We start from the raw sequence: 23143 nt of genomic DNA on the forward strand, positions 1-23143 counted from the left end.
CAGTATAAAGAGCGAAATGTTTATGAATGGCAGAGTGGGGGTGGGGTGGGGTGTTGAATGCTGTCTGTTGCCTTGTTGTAATCAACATTTGGAGACTTGGGGGTGGTGGGGGCGGATTCCGACTGCATTCAGTTGCATTTCGAATTCAGCATTCAAATGCATGCCAGGGAGAAGGGGAAAGCTTTCCTCACACGCTCCACTTTTTTCAAAACATTAGTGTCCAACCTGACACGCGGGTCAGTGGATAAACAACCCGAACCCGACCGTTTTCAAATAACCCACCCGCAACTCGGACCGCAGAATAAAAAAAATAAATATTGTACCCGACCCGCCTCCTGACCCGTATGTTTAATACTAAAGTGATTAAGCTGTGGAGATGCAGTCTGAAATATCCCGACATCAGAAATCCATTGGTGTACAAGCTAAAAAATAAAATTAAAATAAAACAATGTGTCCTGTTGTAAAGTCGTTGCCGTATTGTTGTGTATGAAGTTCAGATGTTATTATTTTAAGAAATATATATGTTTTAGGATTCTCCTTATTTTTGTTTTAGACATCCATCAATTACGGTGAATAAAAAAAATTCCGCGCTGGTGGAAACAAGACTTTCGCTTCTACTTTTGAGACCGGTGTTCGGACGTTTTTTCTAAAAAAAAAAAAAAATAAGAATTCAAAATTCAAAATTTATTGTCATAAAAACAGAAGGTGAATATAATTCAAAAATGTTAAGTATTTGCTGATTAAAGAAAACATGAAGGATGCCGCTTAATATTTGGCTTTTACGTGAACTTTAAAGCTTATCCCTCATTCCATTTGTTTTCTTTGTTTTGTAATCTTTATATTATTTTCGTGAAATGTATTTTTGCTCAACATGCATTTCTCGTGGCCACGAGTTTAATGAATAAACCAACCTGCGTGACATTAGTAACCCAGAATTATTTGAGATATTTCGTTTTGAGTTAAGAAATTGTTTGCCTATATTAATTGTTATAGAAATTAATACAATATTAAATAATTATACAGGCGATGCTGTATATGCTAATGCTGTCTGTGCGCAATGTAGACAGCTTTCACAAGTGTTTACATGTATTACATGTTGGCCTACTTCAAATTAAATAGCCCTGCAAGAAACATTTCATGCATCCCACAATCTTGTCCATTGACTGACCTTCTTTTTTTCCCATTATATTTGTATTATTCGTTTGTATTCGTTATTTTTTCCTTCATTTTGATCTCGTTACATAACATTCTGAATGTAAATGATACTGTAAAGGTGCTATGACTGGGGTTTTTACTGGAATGCAGTTTAAAGGTTAAATTTAACATATATTGTATTTTATTAAGTCTAACTAATAGACAAATAACTGAAGAGTGAATCATTCACGTAGTTTCATTTGGAAATAATTTATCGTCACACAGTAAAATAGGCCTACATTCCTTCTCTTAACTAAAGAATTGAACATATAAAATATGAATTGAACATATTTTATTTTGTTTAGTCTAATTAACAGACTAGACTATATAAATATTAAACTGTTTTACTGAGAAATGAATCATTCACGTAGTTTCATTTGTAAATGAAAACATCATTTATCGTCACACACGGGGATAAATACAATCAAAAAGTCAAAACGTAATTGGCATAATTGTCAGGCGTTAAAAATAAATAGCCCTAACCAGGTATTGAAATAATAATAAACTATAATAAGAATAAATAATAAGTGATTTAGAGCTATCTACTTTTTTCTTTATTGTGAATCGCTTAACCTAAATAACTTTATATATGCTATTTGGCATATATTTAGCAAATATTGTGAACTACAATTATGCCAATAAAGTTTTGACTTTATGATTGTATTAATGCCCGTGTGTGACCATACGATTTACAAATGGAACGTGAATGATTCACTCGACAATGAAACACTATATAGGTTATAATTAGACTAAAAATGAATATATGCCATATAGTATAATCAAAGCTTTCATGGCATGTCAGCATTTATCATTTAGATTCGGAATGTTAAGAGATCGAAATTAAGGGGGACATACTGAATATAAACGAATAATACATTTATTACAGAAAAAAAGGATAAATTAATGGATAAGACTTAAGGATGCATAAAATGTTTCTTGCAGGGCTATTTAATTTGAAGTACTTTTATGTAATAAATTCTTGATAAACTTTTGAATGCTGTCTAAATCGCGCACAGACATTCGCATATACAGCATTGCCTATTGTTAATATATAACTTAATATTGCATTAATTTCTATAACAATTAATAAAAACATTTCTTAACTCAAAATAAAAAATATTAATAAACCTATCTCTGATAATCCTGGGTTATGGTTACGCAGGTTTGTTTATGCATTAAACATAAGGATGTCGTTACCTCGACAAAATAATCTTGTGGCCACGACATAATATGACATTCCCAGGAATTAATATCTCGTGGCAATGACAAAAAGTAATATGACGTTCCTAGGAATTCATTTGTGTGGCCACGACAAACATAAGTAAACCGAAGGTGTCCCCTCCAGGTTACCGTACCTTTTAGTTTGCAGCAATGTTTTCAGCCTGCTCCAGTCCAGTGCGTTACATGACTGCCCCCTACTGATCATGTCTTTCCTATGTCATTGTATTTTCCGTGTTCCTTTGGAATACACCGGCGTCACGCGAGACCACTTTACTTCCCGCGCGCATTTTAAATGGCCAGATCTGTACAACTATTTTTAAATCAAGAACCTCAGGGTGAAAAAAAAAATCGAAATATTGAGAAAATCACCTTTAAAGTTGTCCAAAGGAAGTTTTTAGCAATGCATATTACTAATTAAAAATTAAGTTTTGATATATTTACAGTTGGAAATTTACAAAATATCTTCATGAAGCATGATTTTTACTTAATATCCTAATGATTTTTGGCTTTTAAAAAAAATATACAATTTTGACTGCTCTGGAAACAGATAGGAAATCAACAGAATGTTTATGCATTTATCCAAAAGCATTGCTTGTATTATGAAATATATATATATGATCTTTAGAACTAAAAGAGCAATGCATTTTGCTGAGATACAACTATTTTTAAATCAAGAACCTCAGGGTGAAAAAAAAATCTAAATATTGAGAAAATCACCTTTAAAGTTGTCCAAAGATAGTTCTCAGCAATGCATATTACTAATCGTGAATTAAGTTTTCATATATTTACGGTAGGAAATATACAAAATATCATCATGGAACATGATATTTACTTAATATCCTAATGATTTTTGGCTTTAAAATTTTTTTATTAATTTTGACTGCTCTGGAAACAGATAGGAAATCAGCAGAATCTTTATGCATTTATCCAAAAGCAGTGCTTGCATCATGAAAAATATATTTTCATTGATCTTTTGAACTAAAAGAACAATGCATTTTGCCGAGATCAGGAATCTGAGGGTGCAAAAAAAATCTAAATATTGGGAAAATCACCTTTAAAGTTGTCCAAAGGAAGTTTTTAGCAATGCATATTACTAATTAAAAAATAAGTTTTGATATATTTACGGTTGGAAATTTACAAAATATCTTCATGAAACATGATTTTTACTTAATATCCTAATGATTTTTGGCTTTTAAAAAAATATATAATTTTGACTGCTCTGGAAATTGATAGGTAAACAACAGAATCTTTATGCATTTATCCAAAAGCATTGCTTGTATTATGAAATATATATATATGATCTTTAGAACTAAAAGAGCAATGCATTTTGCCGAGATACAACTATTTTTAAATCAAGAACCTCAGGGTGAAAAAAAAATCGAAATATTGAGAAAATCACCTTTAAAGTTGTCCAAAGGAAGTTTTTAGCAATGCATATTACTAATTAAAAAATAAGTTTTGATATATTTACGGTTGGAAATTTACAAAATATCTTCATGAAACATGATTTTTACTTAATATCCTAATGATTTTTGGCTTTTAAAAAAATATATAATTTTGACTGCTCCGGAAATTGATAGGTAAACAACAGAATGTTTATGCATTTATCCAAAAGCATTGCTTGTATTATGAAAAATATATATATGATCTTTAGAACTAAAAGAGCAATGCATTTTGCCGAGATACAACTATTTTTAAATCAAGAACCTCAGGGTGAAAAAAAAATCTAAATATTGAGAAAATCACCTTTAAAGTTGTCCAAAGATAGTTCTCAGCAATGCATATTACTAATCGTAAATTAAGTTTTCATATATTTACGGTAGGAAATATACAAAATATCTTCATGGAACATGATTTTTACTTAATATCCTAATGATTTTTGGCTTTAAAATTTTTTTATTAATTTTGACTGATCTGGAAACAGATAGGAAATCAACAGAATCTTTATGCATTTATCCAAAAGCAGTGCTTGCATCATGAAAAATATATTTTCATTGATCTTTTGAACTAAAAGAACAATGCATTTTGCCGAGATCAGGAATCTGAGGGTGCAAAAAAAAAAATCGAAATATTGGGAAAATCACCTTTAAAGTTGTCCAAAGGAAGTTTTTAGCAATGCATATTACTAATTAAAAAATAAGTTTTGATATATTTACAGTTGGAAATTTACAAAATATCTTCATGAAACATGATTTTTACTTAATATCCTAATGATTTTTGGCTTTTAAAAAAAATATATAATTTTGACTGCTCTGGAAATTGATAGGTAAACAACAAAATGTTTATGCATTTATCCAAAAGCATTGCTTGTATTATGAAAAATATATACATGATCTTTAGAACTAAAAGAGCAATGCATTTTGCCGAGATACAACTATTTTTAAATCAAGAAACTCAGGGTGAAAAAAAAAATCTAAATATTGAGAAAATCACCTTTAAAGTTGTTCAAAGGAAGTTCTTAGCGATGCATATTACTAATCGAAAATTACGTTTTGATATATTTATGGTAGGAAATATACAAAACATCTTCATGGAACATGATTTTTACTTAATATCCTAATGATTTTTGGCTTTAAATTTTTTTTATTAATTTTGACTGATCTGGAAACAGATAGGAAATCAACAGAATCTTTATGCATTTATCCAAAAGCATTGCTTGTATAATGAAAAAAAAAATAAATAAAAAAAAAAATATATATATATATGAAAAAAAAAAATCTAAATATTGAGAAAATTGCCTTTAAAGTTGTCCAAAGGAAGTTCTCAGCAATGCATATTACTAATCGAAAATTAAGTTTTTATATATTTACGGTAGGAAATATAAAAAATATCTTCATGGAACATGATTTTTACTTGGCTTTAAAAAAAAAACTATAATTTTGGCTGCTCTGGAAACTGATAGGAAATCAACAGAATGTTTATGCATTTATCCAAAAGCAGTGCTTGTATTATGAAAAAAAAAAAAAAAAAAAAAAATATATATATATATATATATATATGATCTTTTGAACTAAAAAAGCAATGAAACACTAATGTTTACCACATTTACACATCATAATGCCTACTGCGATAAAAATCCTGCTAAATGCTCAGTATAAAAACTTGTAAATAGACAAATAAATAAACAAATTTTACAAGAAAATACTTGTCTTTATACTTCAAAATATTATGCTTAATTCAATGCATTACTAGCCAATTCTTAGAAATTGCTAGTAATGTTCACAAATAATTACAAAGTGAAAACTGTTTTTCATTTAAACGTAAATGTATATTAAGAATAAGAACTAATCACTGCGGTTTCTACCAAAGTTTTCCAGGAAAGTTGCATCAAATCTTTAAAAGACAGTGAAAAATAATAAGTACATGTGGTATCATATATGTGACCCTGGATCACAAAAGCAGTCACAGGGGTCATTTTTTGGAAATTGAGATTTATACACCATCTGAAAGCTGAATAAATAAGCTTTCCATTGATGTATGAAGAATAGTAAAAAACAACCGATTAATTGGTATCACTGTGGTTATACTGTCAGGTTAATATAGTAGTTATGGAAATAATAACAACCAATCATCACTATTGAGAAGAGGTCAAATGTGACCCTGGACCACAACACCAGTCATAAGGGTCAATATTTCATCTGAAAGCTGAATAAATAAGTTTTCCATTGATGTATGGTTTGTTATGATAGGAGAATATTTGGTCAAATCAAATCAAAATATTGAGAAAATCGCCTTTAAAGTTGTCCAAATTAAGTTCTTAGCAATGCATATTACTAATCAAAAATTAAGTTTTGATATATTTACAGTTGGAAATTTACAAAATATCTTCATGGAACATGATTTTACTTAATACCCTAATGATTTTTAGCATTAAAACATTTCTGATAATTTTGACCCATGCAATGTATTTTTGGCTATTGCTACAAATATATCCATGTTACTTAAAACTGGTTTTGTGGTCCAGGATGACATATTTACTGCAGCAAAAACATGTTTCTTAAAGCTTTAAAATTAAAATGAAGAATGACTGCTTTAAGCTCATTTAAACTATTTTTGATCATCACAAGCAGTAATAGTAAGTTAAAGTTACTTTGCATAGAAGTGAACAAAATTAATGAATCAAAACACAAATGAAAACAGGCCTCATGTGAATGGAGAAAAATCTCAAATGTTCCTTGCATTCAGACCCCGAAGATGAAATGGTTGTGGGTTAATATTAAGACATCAAGACATCAAGCATCTCTTGCCAATCTCTCTCTTGCCCATATATATATATGAGCACATTAGTATGCAAATGCAAAGACGGCACAGCAGTGATAAGCACACCATGCAACACTGACTATTAATGAGGAACTCTGTCAATTTTAGCACCAAACAATGCAGTGAGAATTGCTCTACCATAACAACTGCGTCAGCCGCTACCACTGCAAGCCAACGCCGGCCAATTAAAATCAGCTACAGAGCTCGAAATTCACCTCCGAAGCGTCCCGATCAAAGTCTGTGATCACACTGAGAAGGCACGTGGAGCTAGTAATGTAACATTATGAAATCGTAATCATCAGAGCATGGCTCAGATTCAATTACAGACATTCATAACTCAACCTCCTTATAAACGATGGAGTTGTTTTATTTTATACATTTCTATTTATTACAATTATTTCGGAATTGTGATTTTCTTTCTTCAGTGAAACAAAAAGATATTAGGTGGAATGTCTGAGCTGCTCTTTTCCATTAGAAATGAATGCTGATACATACTTTAATGCCCCAAAAGGGACAAAAAAAGCACCATGAAAGTATCACAACAGTGTGATATCACATAATTTAAGCTGTTTATACTGTTAATTGTCCTTTTCTGCTGTAGCTTCCACATTTAAGTTAAATTGAAGCGCATTGTTTGACATTAACTGCAAACAAAATTCATTTTGACTGGTGGTCCAGGGTCACATTTGACCTCTTCTCAATAGTGATGGTTGGTTGTTATTATTTTCATAATTACTAAATTAACCTGACAGTACAACCACGGTGATGCCAATGAATCTGTTGTTTTTACTGTTCTTGTTTTGTGACGTAACCAAAATAACTTTGCATTTGTTAACCATTGTTGCCAAGTGTAGCCTTTTTTGGTCCTCAAAGTGTTATTACATGACAGAGTTTTATTAAAACATTGTAAAAACATCCTTTGAAGACCAAGTAAAGAACAATTACTACTACTTTTACATTTTACCAAAAAAAAAAAAACAATCAAATTTTTCCAAATTGAAAAAAAAGTTCTTCCTCAGTGTTCTTGTTTTCCAGTGCAAAGCCTAAAGATTCTTGAATCAAGATGCATTTACTTAATGCAAAATGCAATCAAAATGAATTTTAAATGATTTTATAACAAATATCTGCTTAATCTGCAAAATCAACTTAATTCAAAGGGAAAACAAGTTTTCATGCACCACTGACAGATATTTGTTCTTATTTTAAGCATTAACTCACTTAATTTAGTGACTTCATTTCTTCATTTTGCATCTCAAGTAAATGTATATTGATTTAAGGATATTTAGATGAATTAGAAAACAAAAAATACTGAGAAATTATTTTTTTTGCATTTTTAAAAACTTAAAAAGACTTTTTTACATTTTTTAGAATTTTTAAGACCTACAGAAAACATTGCATGCAGATTACTGATATTATTTTGGGTTTTCCAGAAGCCCTAACCCTGAGTATGAGCAATAGTATCAGCTATTATTAATGCTTTCCTTAATAAAGTTTTTATAATTTTATGATAACAAATATCTGCCAGTGGGCTCAAAAAAATCAACTTAATTTAAAGGGAAAACAAGTTTTCATGCACCATTGACAGATATATGTTCTTATTTTAAGCATTAACTCACTTTTTTGCATCTCAAGTAAATGCATATTGACTTAAGGATGTTTAGATGATCGTATTGGAAAACAAAACTAAAAATACTGAGAAAGAAATTCTTTTTTGCATTTTTTTAAAACTTAAGACTTCTTACAATTTTTTTTACATACTTAATTTAGTGACTTCATATCTTCACTTTGCATCTCAAGTAACTGCATATTGATTTAAGGATATTTAGATGAACGTATTGGAAAACAAAACAAAAAATACTGAGAAAGAAATAGATTTTTTGCATTTTTTAAAACTTAAAAAGACTTTTTTTACATTTTTTTTTTTTTTTGGAATTTTTAAGACCTACAGAAACCCTTGCATGCCGATTACTGATATATTTAGGGTTTTCCAGGAGCCCTAACCCTGAGTATGAGCAATAGTACCAGCTATTATTAATGCTTTTCTTAATGAAATATTTTTTTTACAATTTTATGATAACAAATATCTGCCAGTGGGCTCAAAAAAATCTACTTAATTCAAAGGGAAAACTAGTTTTCATGCACCATTGACAGATATATGTTCTTATTTTAAGCATTAACTCACTTTTTTGCATCTCAAGTAAATGCATATTGACCTAAGGATGTTTAGATGAACGTATTGGAAAACAAAACCAAAAATACTGAGAAAGAAACATTTTTTGCATTTTTTAGAATTTTTAAGACCTACAGAAAACATTGCATGCAGATTACTGATATTTTTTTGTTTTTTATAGAAGCCATAACCCTGAGTCTGAGCAATAGTATCATCTATTATTAATGCTTTCTTTAGCAAATTAAAATAAGATTCTTAAATCGAGATGCATTTACTTGAGAAGCAAAATGACATAGTCTTTGAGACACTGATCAAAATGAAGTTTTCATGCACAATTGACATATTTGTTCTTATTTTAAGCATAAACTCACTTAATTTTATGACTTTATATCTTCATTTTGCATCTCAAGTAAATGCATATTGATTTAAGGATGTTTAGATAAACATATTAGAAAACAAAACAAAAATACTGAGAAAGAAATTCATTTTTTGCATTTTTAAAAACTTAAAAATACTTTCTTTTTTTTTAAGACCTACAGAAACCCTTGCATGCAGATTACTGATATATTTAGGGTTTTCCAGAAGCCCTAACCCCGAGTATGAGCAATAGTATCAGCTATTATTAATGCCTTCCTTAGCAAACAGCCCTAATTACATTTAATACGTATGGACGTTCCATGGGGCAAAAAAAAAACCACCGTCCTTTCCGCATGCTTTCCATCATGCAACCGCGTCCAAAAATACATCTCACTGGCGTATTGTTTTCCAAGTGATTTCACAGAGGACACATAATTGTGTAACAGTGTGCAGCTTCAAAACAACATTTATCAAAGTGATAATTGAACATGCTCATCTGCTCAGTCTATTTTAATGCTGCGTAGAGGTCAGAGGTCACTAGAGCTAAAAGCCCTTATACACCATGGCTTTGCGTCAAGTATTTCTGCTTTTAATTGCGGGAGAGAACAAACAATGAAATGTATAATTACTAGTAAGCTGCATTACACTACTAGCTATATAATTAGTAATTTGTTGTGACATTTCTAAAGTAATTGTAACTCCACAGTTTTTATTTTACCTAATTTAATTAGAATGGAAAGAAACGCACTTGGGTGGTGAGGTGGTATAACAGCTATAATTTAATAAAGGATATTAGTCTAGAAATTTCAAATTAGGATCTTTAAAACGACTTTACCATTAGCCGTCTCATTTCCTTTGTGGATTCGCTTCAGGTGATCTTTCTGCCTTCTGGTTAGAGTCTGAATCCTCTGGAAAGTCCCCTGGATTTCCTGCCAAGTGTCCAGTACATTCTCACTAATCGAAAGAGAAAGAGAAGTCAAATGTCTGCTGGAGCCTTTCAAAATAATGAGTTAAAAACAACAACATCAGTGTTAAGATTAGAAAAAAAAACTACTTCATCCAGAATATCTAGTGACTCACACTCTGCTGGGAACTGTTTTACATGTGCCAAAATGTAAACTTCAAAAGGAAACTCTTCATTTTTTGGGAACAGTTGCATGTAAACACATTAAAAATATATGCGAATAACCATTTTAAATCTGATTTATAATGTGCATTATGTTTATATAATGTGCATACTGTGTTTTCACTTCATTTTCTAGGTTAGAAACCGCATAAAAAAAAATATCCATTACATATCCATTGCAGGGTCATTTAACCACAATATTTTAAATATCTAGGCCATCCTTTTCACTTTCGGTGACATTTTCCTCTATAAGCCCTGGTTAACCTAAACCAAAAAAAGCCATACTTCTGAATGTCATATAACATAACATTTACAAACATGCAAACATGTTCACCTCCCCTTTTTCCAAACTGATCTCACATCAGTGGAAATGCATATTTATTTAATGAGCACAGGGCATCGGGGTGCATTTGCTGGATCGGCTTTGCTTTTTCCTTTACCGTTATTTAGATATTATACAAGATATATTCTGCTAGAACAATACTGACCTGCTAATTCCAATAAACAAACTCTACAGAGTTGTTAATCAGTTGTTTTAGTTCAAGATTAAACCTTTTGTCGGGGTGCCCATGGGACTGAAGTGTAAAATCCTTCATTAAAAATGGATTTTTTAAAGCGATGTGATTCATGTACCTCTTCATTTCGCAGGCAGCAGATATTGCATGGGGAAGCATCCTGGGATACTCTGTGGGTTCGTTTATCTGCACAAGAACAAAACAGATACACAGGATGACAAAAGCCTTTCCAAAAATAATTCTGAAATAAACAGTAAGTCAGCACATAAATGTAGACATATTTTAGGATAAAAAAAAAACATTTTTTTCTTTAAAATATCAATATTTAAAATATACATTATTAATTTTTATTTTTCCATTGTGACATTATTTTTATTACAGTTAATGACATCCCTCTCCAAAATTCTCATTACCATTTTTTCTTCAAAAAAAAAAAAATTTTTTTTTTTAGCATGACACGTTCTGTGCTTCACCAGATCTCTAGCCAATTTTAATCTTAGTTTTATAGAGTATATTTATATTTATATTAATTTATTTATCATTTCAGCTTTAAAGACTATATTTAATCACATTCCCCTCCAATATTTGCATCACCATAGTGTTTTTTACTTTTACTGTTTTTGTAAAGCAAAAAAAAGCCTCTTATGCTCATTAAAGTTCCATTTATTTGATCAAAAATACAGAAAAAAAATAATATTATGAAATATTATTGCAATTCAAAATAACAGTTTTTTTATTTTAATATACTTTAAAATATAATTTATTTCTGTGATGAAAAGCTGAATTTTCATTGGTCCAGACTTCAGCGTCACATGATCCTTCAGAAATCATTCTAATACACTGATTTATTACTTTTATTATCAATGTTGGAAACAGTTTTGCTGCTTAATATTTTTTCTTTGATGAATAAAACGTAAAAAAAAATTGATTTTCTAAAAAACATTTTGTAACAATATAAGTCTTTACTATTACTTGTTACCAATTTAACACATCTTTGCTGAATAAAAGTATTAATTTCTTTCAAAGAGAGAAAGACTAAATTTACTGATCCCAAACTTTGAAGTTTGAACGAGGTGTTCATTGTTACAAAAAGTTTTCTATTTTAAATAAATGTTGTTCTTTTTAACATTTTATTTATCAAATCCTGAAAAAGTATCACAGGTTCCAAAAAAATATTAAGCAGCACAACTGTTTCCAACATAGATAATAAATCAGCATTTTAAAATGATTTCTGAAGAATTATGAGACACTGAAGAATGGAGTAATAATGCTGAAAATTCAGCTTTGCATCACAGAAATAAATAATATTTTAAAGTACATTAAAATCGAAAACCACTATTTTAAATTGCATTAACATTTCACAATATTACAGTTTTTCTGTGTTTGTAATTAAATAAATGCAACCTTGATGAGCAGAAAAGTCTCCTTTAAAAAGCATTTTCAGCATTTTGAGCGGCAGTGTATATTACTGTAATACAGTAAAAAATTTATAAAAATATATACTAATATCATATAAAATAATTCATTTATATAATAAATAATATAATATATACATTAAAGAAAGAACAACAAAATCTACCACATTATATAGATATTTTGCAATTTATATTATTTGTTTTAACAACATTAATGAATATGACATTTTTTTCTTTTTGCATTACAGTTAAAGAGAACTGGGTGGATATGTGCTTAATTGTTGTGAAAATAATGTCTCAACCTAAAGCGCTTTGTATGACTCACCCAGCAAAAAAAACTTAAAAAAAAAAAAAAAAGGTTTAAAAAAGCATCACAGGTTCCAAAAAAATATTAAGCAGCACAACTGTTTCCAACATTGATAAAAAAAAAAAAAGAGCATATTAGAATGATTTCTGAAGGATCATAAGACAGTGAATACTGGAGTAATGAGGCTGAAAATTCAGCTTTGCATCACAGGAATAAATTATATTTTAAAGTATTTTAAAATAGACAACCACTATTTTAAATTACAGTAACATTTCACAATATTACATTTTTTTTTCTGTGTTTGTAATTGCAAATGCAACCTTGATGAGCAGAAAAGTCTACTTTAAAAAGCATTTTTAACATTTTGAGTACAGTTAAACAATAATAAAAAAATATTATTATTATTAAAATAATTAATTTATATAATAAATAACATAATATATATTTAATTATATTAAAGGAAGAACAACAAAATCTACCACCATATATAGCTATGTTACAATTTATATTATTTGTTTTAACAACTTTAATGAAAGCAACTTTTTTTTGCATTACAGTTAAAGAGAACTTGTGTGGATATGCACTTAATTGTTGTGAAAATAATGTCTCAACCTAAAGCGCTTTGTATGACTCACCCAGCAAAAAATACTTTAAAAAAAAAAAAGGTTTAAAAAAGCATCAGAGGTTCCAAAAAAATATTAAGCAGCACAACTGTTTCCAACATTGATAAAAAAAAAAAAATCTGCATATTAGAATGATTTCTGAAGGATCATAAGACAGTGAATACTGGAGTAATGAGGCTGAAAATTCAGCTTTGCATCACGGGAATAAATTATATTTTAAAGTATTTTAAAATAGACAACCACTATTTTAAATTGCATTAACATTTCACAATATTACAGTTTTTTTTCTGTGTTTGTAATTGCAAATGCAACCTTGATGAGCAGAAAAGTCTACTTTAAAAAGCATTTTTAACATTTTGAGTACAGTAAAACAATAATAAAAATATTATTATTATTATTATTATTATTAAAATAATTAATTTATATAATAAATAACATAATATATATATTTAATTATATTAAAGGAAGAACAACAAAATCTACCACCATATATAGCTATGTTACAATTTATATTATTTGTTTTAACAACTTTAATGAAAACAACTTTTTTTGCATTACAGTTAAAGAGAACTTGTGTGGATATGCACTTAATTGTTGTGAAAATAATGTCTCAACCTAAAGCGTTTTGTATGACTCACCCAGCAAAAAAAACTTAAAATAAAAAAAAAAGGTTTAAAAAAGCATCACAGGTTCCAAAAAAATATTAAGCAGCACAACTGTTTCCAACATTGATAAAAAAAAAATCAGCATATTAGAATGATTTCTGAAGGATCATAAGACAGTGAATACTGGAGTAATGAGGCTGAAAATTCAGCTTTGCATCACAGGAATAAATTATATTTTAAAGTATTTTAAAATAGACAACCACTATTTTAAATTGCAGTAACATTTCACAAATCACAATATTACTTTTTTTTTTTCTGTGTTTGTAATTGCAAATGCAACCTTGATGAGCAGAAAAGTCTACTTTAAAAAGCATTTTTAACATTTTGAGTACAGTAAAACAATAATAAAAAATATTATTATTATTATTATTATTAAAATAATTAATTTATATAATAAATAACATAATATATATTTAATTATATTAAAGGAAGAACAACAAAATCTACCACCATATATAGCTATGTTACAATTTATATTATTTGTTTTAACAACTTTAATGAAAACAACTTTTTTTTGCATTACAGTTAAAGAGAACTTGTGTGGATATGCACTTAATTGTTGTGAAAATAATGTCTCAACCTAAAGCGCTTTGTATGACTCACCCAGCAAAATATACCTTAAAAAAAACTCCATTAAAAATCTCCAAAGTCTGTAGAAGTTCAGCAAAAAACTTCTTACTTCCTTAATTATGGCGCCTTTGACTGCATTTGCTATAGAATAACATGCTTTGTTACATTTACAGGTGAAGCCCACTACAGATCTTGAATGGAGGCCATTATCTACCGTAGATTAAGTTCAGGAAAAGGAGAAAGTAGCCATTTCAAACTGTTATGTCTATATCTTTCAGTAACAGTCATCTGAAAAAAAAGTGACACCTCCTTTTTATAAGAGAGAACTCAATTCTCACCGCCTGTGCTACACTGGTTAGAGATCTGATACTGAGCGCAGGAAAGCGTTATGCTCTAGTGCCCCCTGTGGGCTAAAACCAGTATGGATTAAAACAATTGAGAAGAATTATCACACTGGATTCAATTAGAGAAACATTCTCACTATGGACAGATAGCGATGAAAAATGATATCAAACTGTGAAGAGAGAGAACTACATCTTTTTCACACATTTCTCACAACTTAACCCTCGAGTGAACTGCGGATAACTAGCAAAGCACGGCAAACTCAGCTATTAGGTTTGTCTGTGCTTACAGGCGGTTAACGATGATAACACAATATAAAGGCTGGGAGGTCCAGGGTCACGGTCCTTTCGGTCCCTTCAGAACAATTACATCACATTCAAATGTGCATTTGCATAATAAACTGGAAAAAAAACAACAGGCTGCATTTGGACAAAGTGTTGCAAGTCATCGAGAGGAAATGCAAAACTCTGAAATCAAACATTGGCCAGAGTCACATCCCTTTATAAGAAAGAAAAAACACCCACCAGGAAATGGTTAGTCCTGTGGGAACTGGACGGGTTGTCTGAGTGATGATCGCTAGGTGACAAGGTTTCTTCTTCCTGTTTTCTGTACGCAGGCTCACAGACCTCCCCTAAAGAAGAAGAAGAAGAAAAAAAGCACAGCCACGTTATCACACTCAAACTCATCAACAATAACAAGAGCAGTCATTACATGAAAGCATGTGTGCTTTGCATGCGAAAATAGCATTTTAATCTCAATTCAATGATCTAAAATGTGCATTTAAAAAAATACTACTTTAATTCCTAAATCATTTTCATATGCATAATGCAGTTTGTTCAACTGCCTGATGCTTTTTAAGTTTATTTAGTCTTACAGACAGTAAGTCTTAGTTTATATATAGTGCATAAAGAGCAAATTAATTATTTTTGTAAAATATATAATACAATTTTGTTGCATGTATTAAAAAATCACTAAATTGAGATTAAAATGCTATTTTCGTATGCAAAGCACACGTTTCCAAGCATCAAGCAATTCATGCATTTTTTATATTTATATATTGTACAAAAATAGCTAATTTGCTCTTTATGCACTATATAAACTAAGACTGAACTGTCTGTAAGACTGTAAATAAACTTAAAAAGCATCAGACAGTTGAACAAACTTCATTATTGTTAAGAATTATAGTAGTTTTTTTTAATGCACATATTAGATCATTGAATTGAGATTAAAATGCTATTTTTGCATGCAATGATCTAACATGTGCATTTAAACAATACTACTATAATTCTTAATCTTAATCATTTTCATATGCATAATGCAGTTTGTTCAACTGTCTGATGCTTTTTAAGTTTATTTAGTCTTACAGACAGTTCAATCTTAGTTCATCTATAGTGCATAAAGAGCAAATTAGTTATTTTTGTACATTATATAAATAATAAAAAAGACATTAATTGCTTGATGCTTGGAAACATCTGTGCTTTGCATGAGAAAATAGCATTTCAATCTCAATTTAATGATCTAATATGTGCATTTAAAAAAAATACTACTATAATTCTTAATCATTTTCATATGCATAATGCAGTTTTTTCAACTGTTTGACGCTTTTTAAGTTTATTTACAGTCTCACAGACAGTTCAAAGTTAGTTTATATAGTGCATAAAGAGCAAATGAGTTATTTTTGTACAATATATAAATATAAATAAAAATACATGAATTGCTTGATGCTTGGAAACATCCGTGTACTTTAAATTGAGATTAAAATGTTTTTTTCGCATGCAAAGCACACAGATGTTTCTAAGCATCAAGCAATTAATGTATTTTTTATATTTATATATTGTACAAAAATAACTAATTTGCTCTTTATGCACTATATAAACTAAGATTGAACTGTCTGTAAGACTAAATAAACTTAAAAAGCCTCAGACAGTTGAACAAACTTCATTATGCACATGAAAATGATTAAGATTAAGAATTCTAGTAGTATTTTTCAAATGCACATATTAGATTATTAAATTAAGATTAAAATGCTATTTTCGTATGCAAAGCACACGTTTCCAAGCATCAAGCAATTAATGTATTTTTTATATTTATATATTGTACAAAAATAAGTAATTTGATTTTTATGCACTATATAAACTAAGAATGAACTGTCTGTAAGACTGTAAATAAACTTAAAAAGCCTCAGACAGTTGAACAAACTTCATTATGCACATGAAAACGATTAAGAATTATAGTAGTATTTTTTAAATGCACATATTAGATTATTAAATTGAGATTAAAATGCTATTTTCGCATGCAATGATCTAATATGTGCATTTTAAAAAATGCTACTTTAATTCCTAATCATTTTCATATGCATAATCAGGGTTCAACGCTAAGGATTTTTTCTACAGTGGTTCAGATTTTTACTTGCCCTGCCAAAATTTTCACTGGCCCAACCAATAAAAAAAATAAAAAAATAAAAAAGTTAATAGTTATTTCTTAGTCACATTTTAACTAATGTGTCAAAAGCCAAATATAACTGTATATTTCCTTAAATACAATTGACAATTTTAAAAAATTATAATTGTGATGTAAATAAATTTGTGCACAACAGTGTGTCCAGGTTGATGGTCCCAGATCAGCAGTTAACTATACATAAATGGAGGACTCCTATTTATGGAATGTTGTTGCAAAGAATAAAATTAAACAATATTAGTAAATAGAGTGTTATTAAGCAGAATTTATGTTAAAAGTTTTGTTTTTACGGTGGTCGTCCATGATTTTTTTTACCTTTGTTTTTACCTTTTCATATGTTTATGAGTGCAATCAAATTCATAAATTCATGTTATAAAATACAGAGATCTGCCAGCAGATGGCGGCAAGAGACTGATTTAATTACTGAATCATATTATTCATTTGATTCGTTCGAACGGATGGTTCATTCGGGAATAAAGCAAGTGACTCTTTATGAATGGGAAATTGAATCATTTCACTAGATTCGTTTAAAAACGCACGTTCATTCATAAACGAAACACCGCTGTGTTTGAGTGGAGATGCGCAGTGGCTCAGCTGTGACTTGTTTCAGACTACTTTTGATGACGAAACGGAGCAAAATCAGGCAACAGTGTTATAGTCAGACAAAGTAAGTGACTTAAAATCAGTACCTCATTTACAAACTCAAAAATTATTAAAAGTTGTCACTCATCTTAGTTTGCGATATCACAAAGCTCTATTATAATCAACGGCGCTCTGTATTACTCACTGCAAAAAACAATCTCTTATTTACACTCTCTCTACACTTTGTTCATGAAAGGATTCGTGAGAAATGTCTGTGATGCATTACTCAACCTTGCAAAAACACGTAGAAACCTTTGAAGCTCCACTGAGAGCAAATACAATATGCTGATGGGGTCAGTCGCACTTGGTGCTCCTAAATATTTTTTTCACAGTCACACGTAGTATTTTTTAGTCGCAAATGCGAGTTAGCAACAGACGTTTTCTTTTTAGCTTCATAATTTGATGTTGCCGCCATGTTGGCGTCTCTTCGCTGTACTGGTTGTTACCAGGTTACGGAAAAAACAGTGCTCACAACATCCAATCAGAGAAGAGGAACCGGAAAAGCAATACGGTGTTCACAACATCACAGAGAAGGAAGGCTTAAAAACACAAGCTGTTTCTCGATTCTAAGACTGTATTTGCACGAATTTGACAAACAGTCGCAGGCAAATTAAACTTTAGTGACTTTAGTATTGTATTGTAACCAGGGCCGTGCAGAGACCTTTAAAGGGGCAGGTGCTCAAAGTATAAAAAGGGCATCTGAAATAAGGCATTAAAGAGCCCCTAGGGTCCATCACCTCATTGTAGGCATCCAGTTACTTATGTAACAAGTAACAATGTCATTAATAAGACAAATTATGCATTATTTGAAGTTTAAATTGCATTTCAGGACTCAAACAACAGAATCAGTAATTTTTTTTCACTTTGTATTGTATTGTATTGTATTGTACAGTTTGTATTGTATTGTAAGATTGTAGACAACAGGCTTTACTGCAGAGTATAGAAATAAAACAAACATATTAAGGAAGGAATATAATTTCACTGTTTAAAATATTTTAAATATCAATTTAAGGCAAATTGTGACCCTTTTTAAGAGCCGCAGAAGTAAAATGAACAGTATGAGTAGGATTTGACAATGTACTAATATGTGCATTTAAAAAAAAATACTACTATAATTCCTAATAATTTTTATAAGCATAATGAAGTTTGTTCAACTGTCTGGTGCTTTTTAAGTTTATTTAGTCTTAAAGACAGTAAGTCTTAGTTTATATATTGCATAAAGAAGAAATTTACAATACATAAATTTAAAAAAAAAACATTAATTGCTTGATGCTTGGAAACATCTGTGTGCTTTGCATGTGAAATATTTTGTAAATTTCCTACTGTAAATATATCAAAACTTACTTCTTGATTAATAATATGCATTACTAATGACTTCATTTGCACAACTTTAAAGGCAATTTTCTCAATGTTTTGATTTTTTTTTGCACCCTAAGATTCCAGATTTTCAAATATTGCCCTGTCCTAACAAACCATATATCAATGGAAAGCATATTTTTGCAGCTTTCAGATGATGTATAAATCTCAATTTCAAAAAAATTGACTGGTTTTGTGGTACAGGGTCACATATATATTAAAGTTTATATTTAAACCTTTTGATCTAAAGGCTTCTGTTTAAACACTAAAATAGTTTTTTGTATATAAAAATGTCTAAAAAATATAAAAAAAGCACCACATGAAGCTGATTGTCCAGAAACTCTAGACAAAGGGCGATGATTTTGAAGAAGTTTGAACATTAGATAGTTCCCAATTTTACATTTGCATTACTTGACAGTTTTAACGACTTTACTATTATATGAAAATGTGGAAATAGTGATAATAATAAACATATGAGGTGTGTGCACTGCCTCATTTTGATGCTTCCAATTAATTTAAAGAGTATCTTAATCTTAATCTTAGTATTTATAGTGTATACAAAGCAAACCATTTCATTTTGATACATTTAAATGTAATCCTGGACCACCAAACAAGTCATAGGGGTCAATTTTTTGAGCTTGAGATTGATATAAATAGGCTTTCCATTGATGTATGGTTTGTTATGATAGGAGAATATTTGGCTGAGATACAACTTTTTGAAAATCTGCCAAAAAATCTAAATATTGTGAAAATTGCCTTTAAAGTTGTTCAAATGAAGTTCTTAGCAATGCATATTACTAATTCAAAATTAATTTTTGATATATTTATGATAGGAAATTTACTAAATATCTTTATGGAACATGATCCTTACTTAATATCCTAATGATTTTTGGGACATAATCAATCATTCTGACCCCATGCTATTGCATTTTTAAGTTTGAACAAACTTAAATAAATTTATTTAAATAAAGTCTGTCTTTTTGATCTAATGACTCCTGTTTAAACGCAGTTTAAAAAGACAAAAAATTGTCTAAATTTTCCATTTAAAATAATTATACTATATATAGTTTTACATTTCACACTCAGGTTTGGTGAAGAATAAATAGTTTTTTGTAATTTTTTTCACTTTATTTATAAACATCTATTTACTATCTATATATAAATTATTTTAAAAAATAACATTTATTTCAGATGGTTGACAACTTTTCTACTTAAATGCTTAAAATTAGTGTTTTAGACAAAAATTGTCAAAAATTTATATATATATATATGTGTGTATATTAAGTTGGCAACTTTTCTGCTGAAATGATTGAAATTTGTTTTTAGACAAAAAAATAGTGTCAAAATGTTTTATTATATATATATATATATATATATATATATATATATATATATATATATATATATATATATATATATACGTAATGCATTGCTTCTTTTAAAAATGTCATTTGTGTCGAAAAATTACGAAAAACTATTTATTTTTGTGTGAAATGTAAAACTAAGATAGAAAAGAGGTTTCTATCTTAGTTTTACATTTCACACAAAAATAAATAGTTTTTCGTAATTTTTTTCACTTTATTTATTCTATAAACATTTCTATTTACTATCTATATATAAATTAATTATTTTAAAAATATCAAATAATTCTTGGTTGACAAGAATCAAACAAAAATCAATCATTTTGACCCCATGCTATTGCTACAAATATTTATTTTATTTTATGTATTTATAATTTGATTCCATATCAGCATCAAAGGCTATATTTTTGGGCAAACTCAAGAATGATAAGATTTAAAATAGTCAATACTTCAATAAATTGTATGCAATAATTATTCTTAAATATAAAAAATAAAATGTATTAATAAAAAATAACAACATGTATATAGGCCTACTGTTGTTCAAAGTGATATTTGACACAAAATCTAATCTTCTCCCAAGAGAAATTTTTTTTTCTTTCTAAATAAAAACATTTGTCAATAAAGCCAACTCCTTTCCTTCCAATAAATACACATGGCTAAGTCTGAGTGCCATTTAGATTCGCAGATGTACAGAGAAAATGCATTTCCAACCTGACGCATGTTTACGAAGGGAACTGAGCTCAGCTTTAAGATGTGAGATGGTCTTCGCCTGCTCCTCTATCTTTCTCTCCAGCTGCTGAGTGTGCCGTTGATACTGCTCGGTCTGCAAAAGCAATAGGTTAGCGTCTGCCCACCCTCACACACGGCACATCGATTAAAATAAAACGCATCTGATAAAACCTATAGTTCACAAGCCGTACCTTGTGCTGAAGTTCCTTTTTGGCCATCTCTTTCTCAATGGACGCATTGCGGTAGCATTCGAAGGCTTTGTTGAGCTGCTCACTGATGGTCCTGTCCATTCCGGGGCCTTCAGTAACATTCCGAACAGGGCGGTCCCGGGCCCTAGTCCCAGGCACACACAAACACTTACACACCCCTTCTTTAACTCAGAGGAGTGAGATTAGCACTGGACCTGTCAGTAACGGCTACAAACACACACAAGCTATATCAACACACATTTTCAAAGCCAGTCTTGCTTATTGAGACACTAAAAGATCTCATGTTATGCCCAGTGTTGAGGTAACGCATTACAAGTAACACCAGTTGCGTAATAATAATACTTTTCCCAAGTAACCAGTAAAGTAATGGATTACTTTTTAACTGACAAGAGTTACTTTTTCAAATAAGTAATGCCAATTACTTTTTCCCCCATTTATTGATTAAAAGCTCTCCTGTCCCCATGTTGAGAGAAATTGTGAGTAAGATGTTACTTTAGTTCTAGAATAAATGTGAACATGCATTAATTCATCTAACTTACTAAAAAAACAGATACAGTATTCTTCAAAATGAACAAAAACTGTGAACTTCAATGTAAACCTGCAATAATTATATATTATATATGCAATAATAGAAATATCCTTTATGCATTTAATCCCATTTTATCAACCGATGCCTTTGCTGCCGACCTTCGATGATCCAATTCATCCATACTAATAAGCAAAAATTAGTCAAGATAATCTAACATTTGTTTTCCTTTTTTTTTATTGCTTGAAGAGTTGACATTTTTTCTTCTGCGGTCTACTGTACAGACGTGATGCTACTTTTCTCTAAGCCTGAGGCTTTTGGTGTGAAAAGGCTTTTACATTTGCCATAAATAGAACTTTTTAGATTTAAAAACAAACAAGCCCTGCCAAGATTTAAAAAGTGATGCAAAAGTAACATAACGCATTACTTTCCATAAAAAGTTACTATGTAATTAGTTACTTTTTTAGAGAGTAGCTCAATATTGCAATGTATTACTTTTAAAAGTAACTTTCCCCAACACTGGAAAGATGTTACTTTAGTTCTAGAATAAATGTGAACATGCATTAATTCATCTCACTCACTAAAAAAAACAGATACAGTATTCCTCAAAATGAATAAAAACTGTGAAATTCAACGAAAACCTGCAATAATTCAATAAGTTCAATAACACAATATCCTTTATGTATTTAATCCTATTTTATTTTATTAACCGATGTCTTTGCTGCCGACCTTCGATGATCCAATTCATCCATACTAATAAGCAAAAATTACTCAAAACATTAGTTTTCCTTTTTTTTAATTGCTGAAGAGTTGACATTTTTTCTTCTGCGGTCTACTGTACAGACGTCAATTTACTTTTCTCTAAGCCTGAGGCTTTTGGTGTGAAAAGGCTTTTACATTTGACAAAAATCGAACTTTTTATATTAAAAACAAACAAGCAAGCCCTGCCCAGATTTAAAAAGTAACGCAAAAGTAACGTAACGCATTACTTTCCATAAAAAGTTACTATGTAATTAGTTACTTTTTTAGAGAGTAGCTCAATATTGCAATGTATTACTTTTAAAAGTAACTTTCCCCAACACTGGAAAGATGTTACTT

At 29.7% G+C, this 23143-nt stretch overlaps 1 protein-coding gene across 1 annotated transcript in view; it reads right to left on the reverse strand.

Annotated features, from left to right (window-relative positions):
* Positions 1-21952, reverse strand: part of tank (TRAF family member-associated NFKB activator) — a 38124-nt gene extending 16172 nt beyond the window's left edge. Inside the window, exons 1-5 of the mRNA XM_073846323.1 lie at positions 21502-21952; positions 21293-21404; positions 15290-15396; positions 10962-11029; positions 10038-10156 (exon numbers count right to left, since the gene is read on the reverse strand). Coding sequence (XP_073702424.1) covers positions 10038-10156; positions 10962-11029; positions 15290-15396; positions 21293-21404; positions 21502-21600 — 505 coding nt within the window. The 5' untranslated portion in view covers positions 21601-21952. The remainder of the gene's footprint in view (positions 1-10037; positions 10157-10961; positions 11030-15289; positions 15397-21292; positions 21405-21501) is intronic.
* Positions 21953-23143: the final 1191 nt, after the last annotated feature.

This window comes from Garra rufa, chromosome 8 (assembly GCF_049309525.1).
Source record: "Garra rufa chromosome 8, GarRuf1.0, whole genome shotgun sequence".
Classification (NCBI taxonomy): domain Eukaryota; kingdom Metazoa; phylum Chordata; class Actinopteri; order Cypriniformes; family Cyprinidae; genus Garra; species Garra rufa.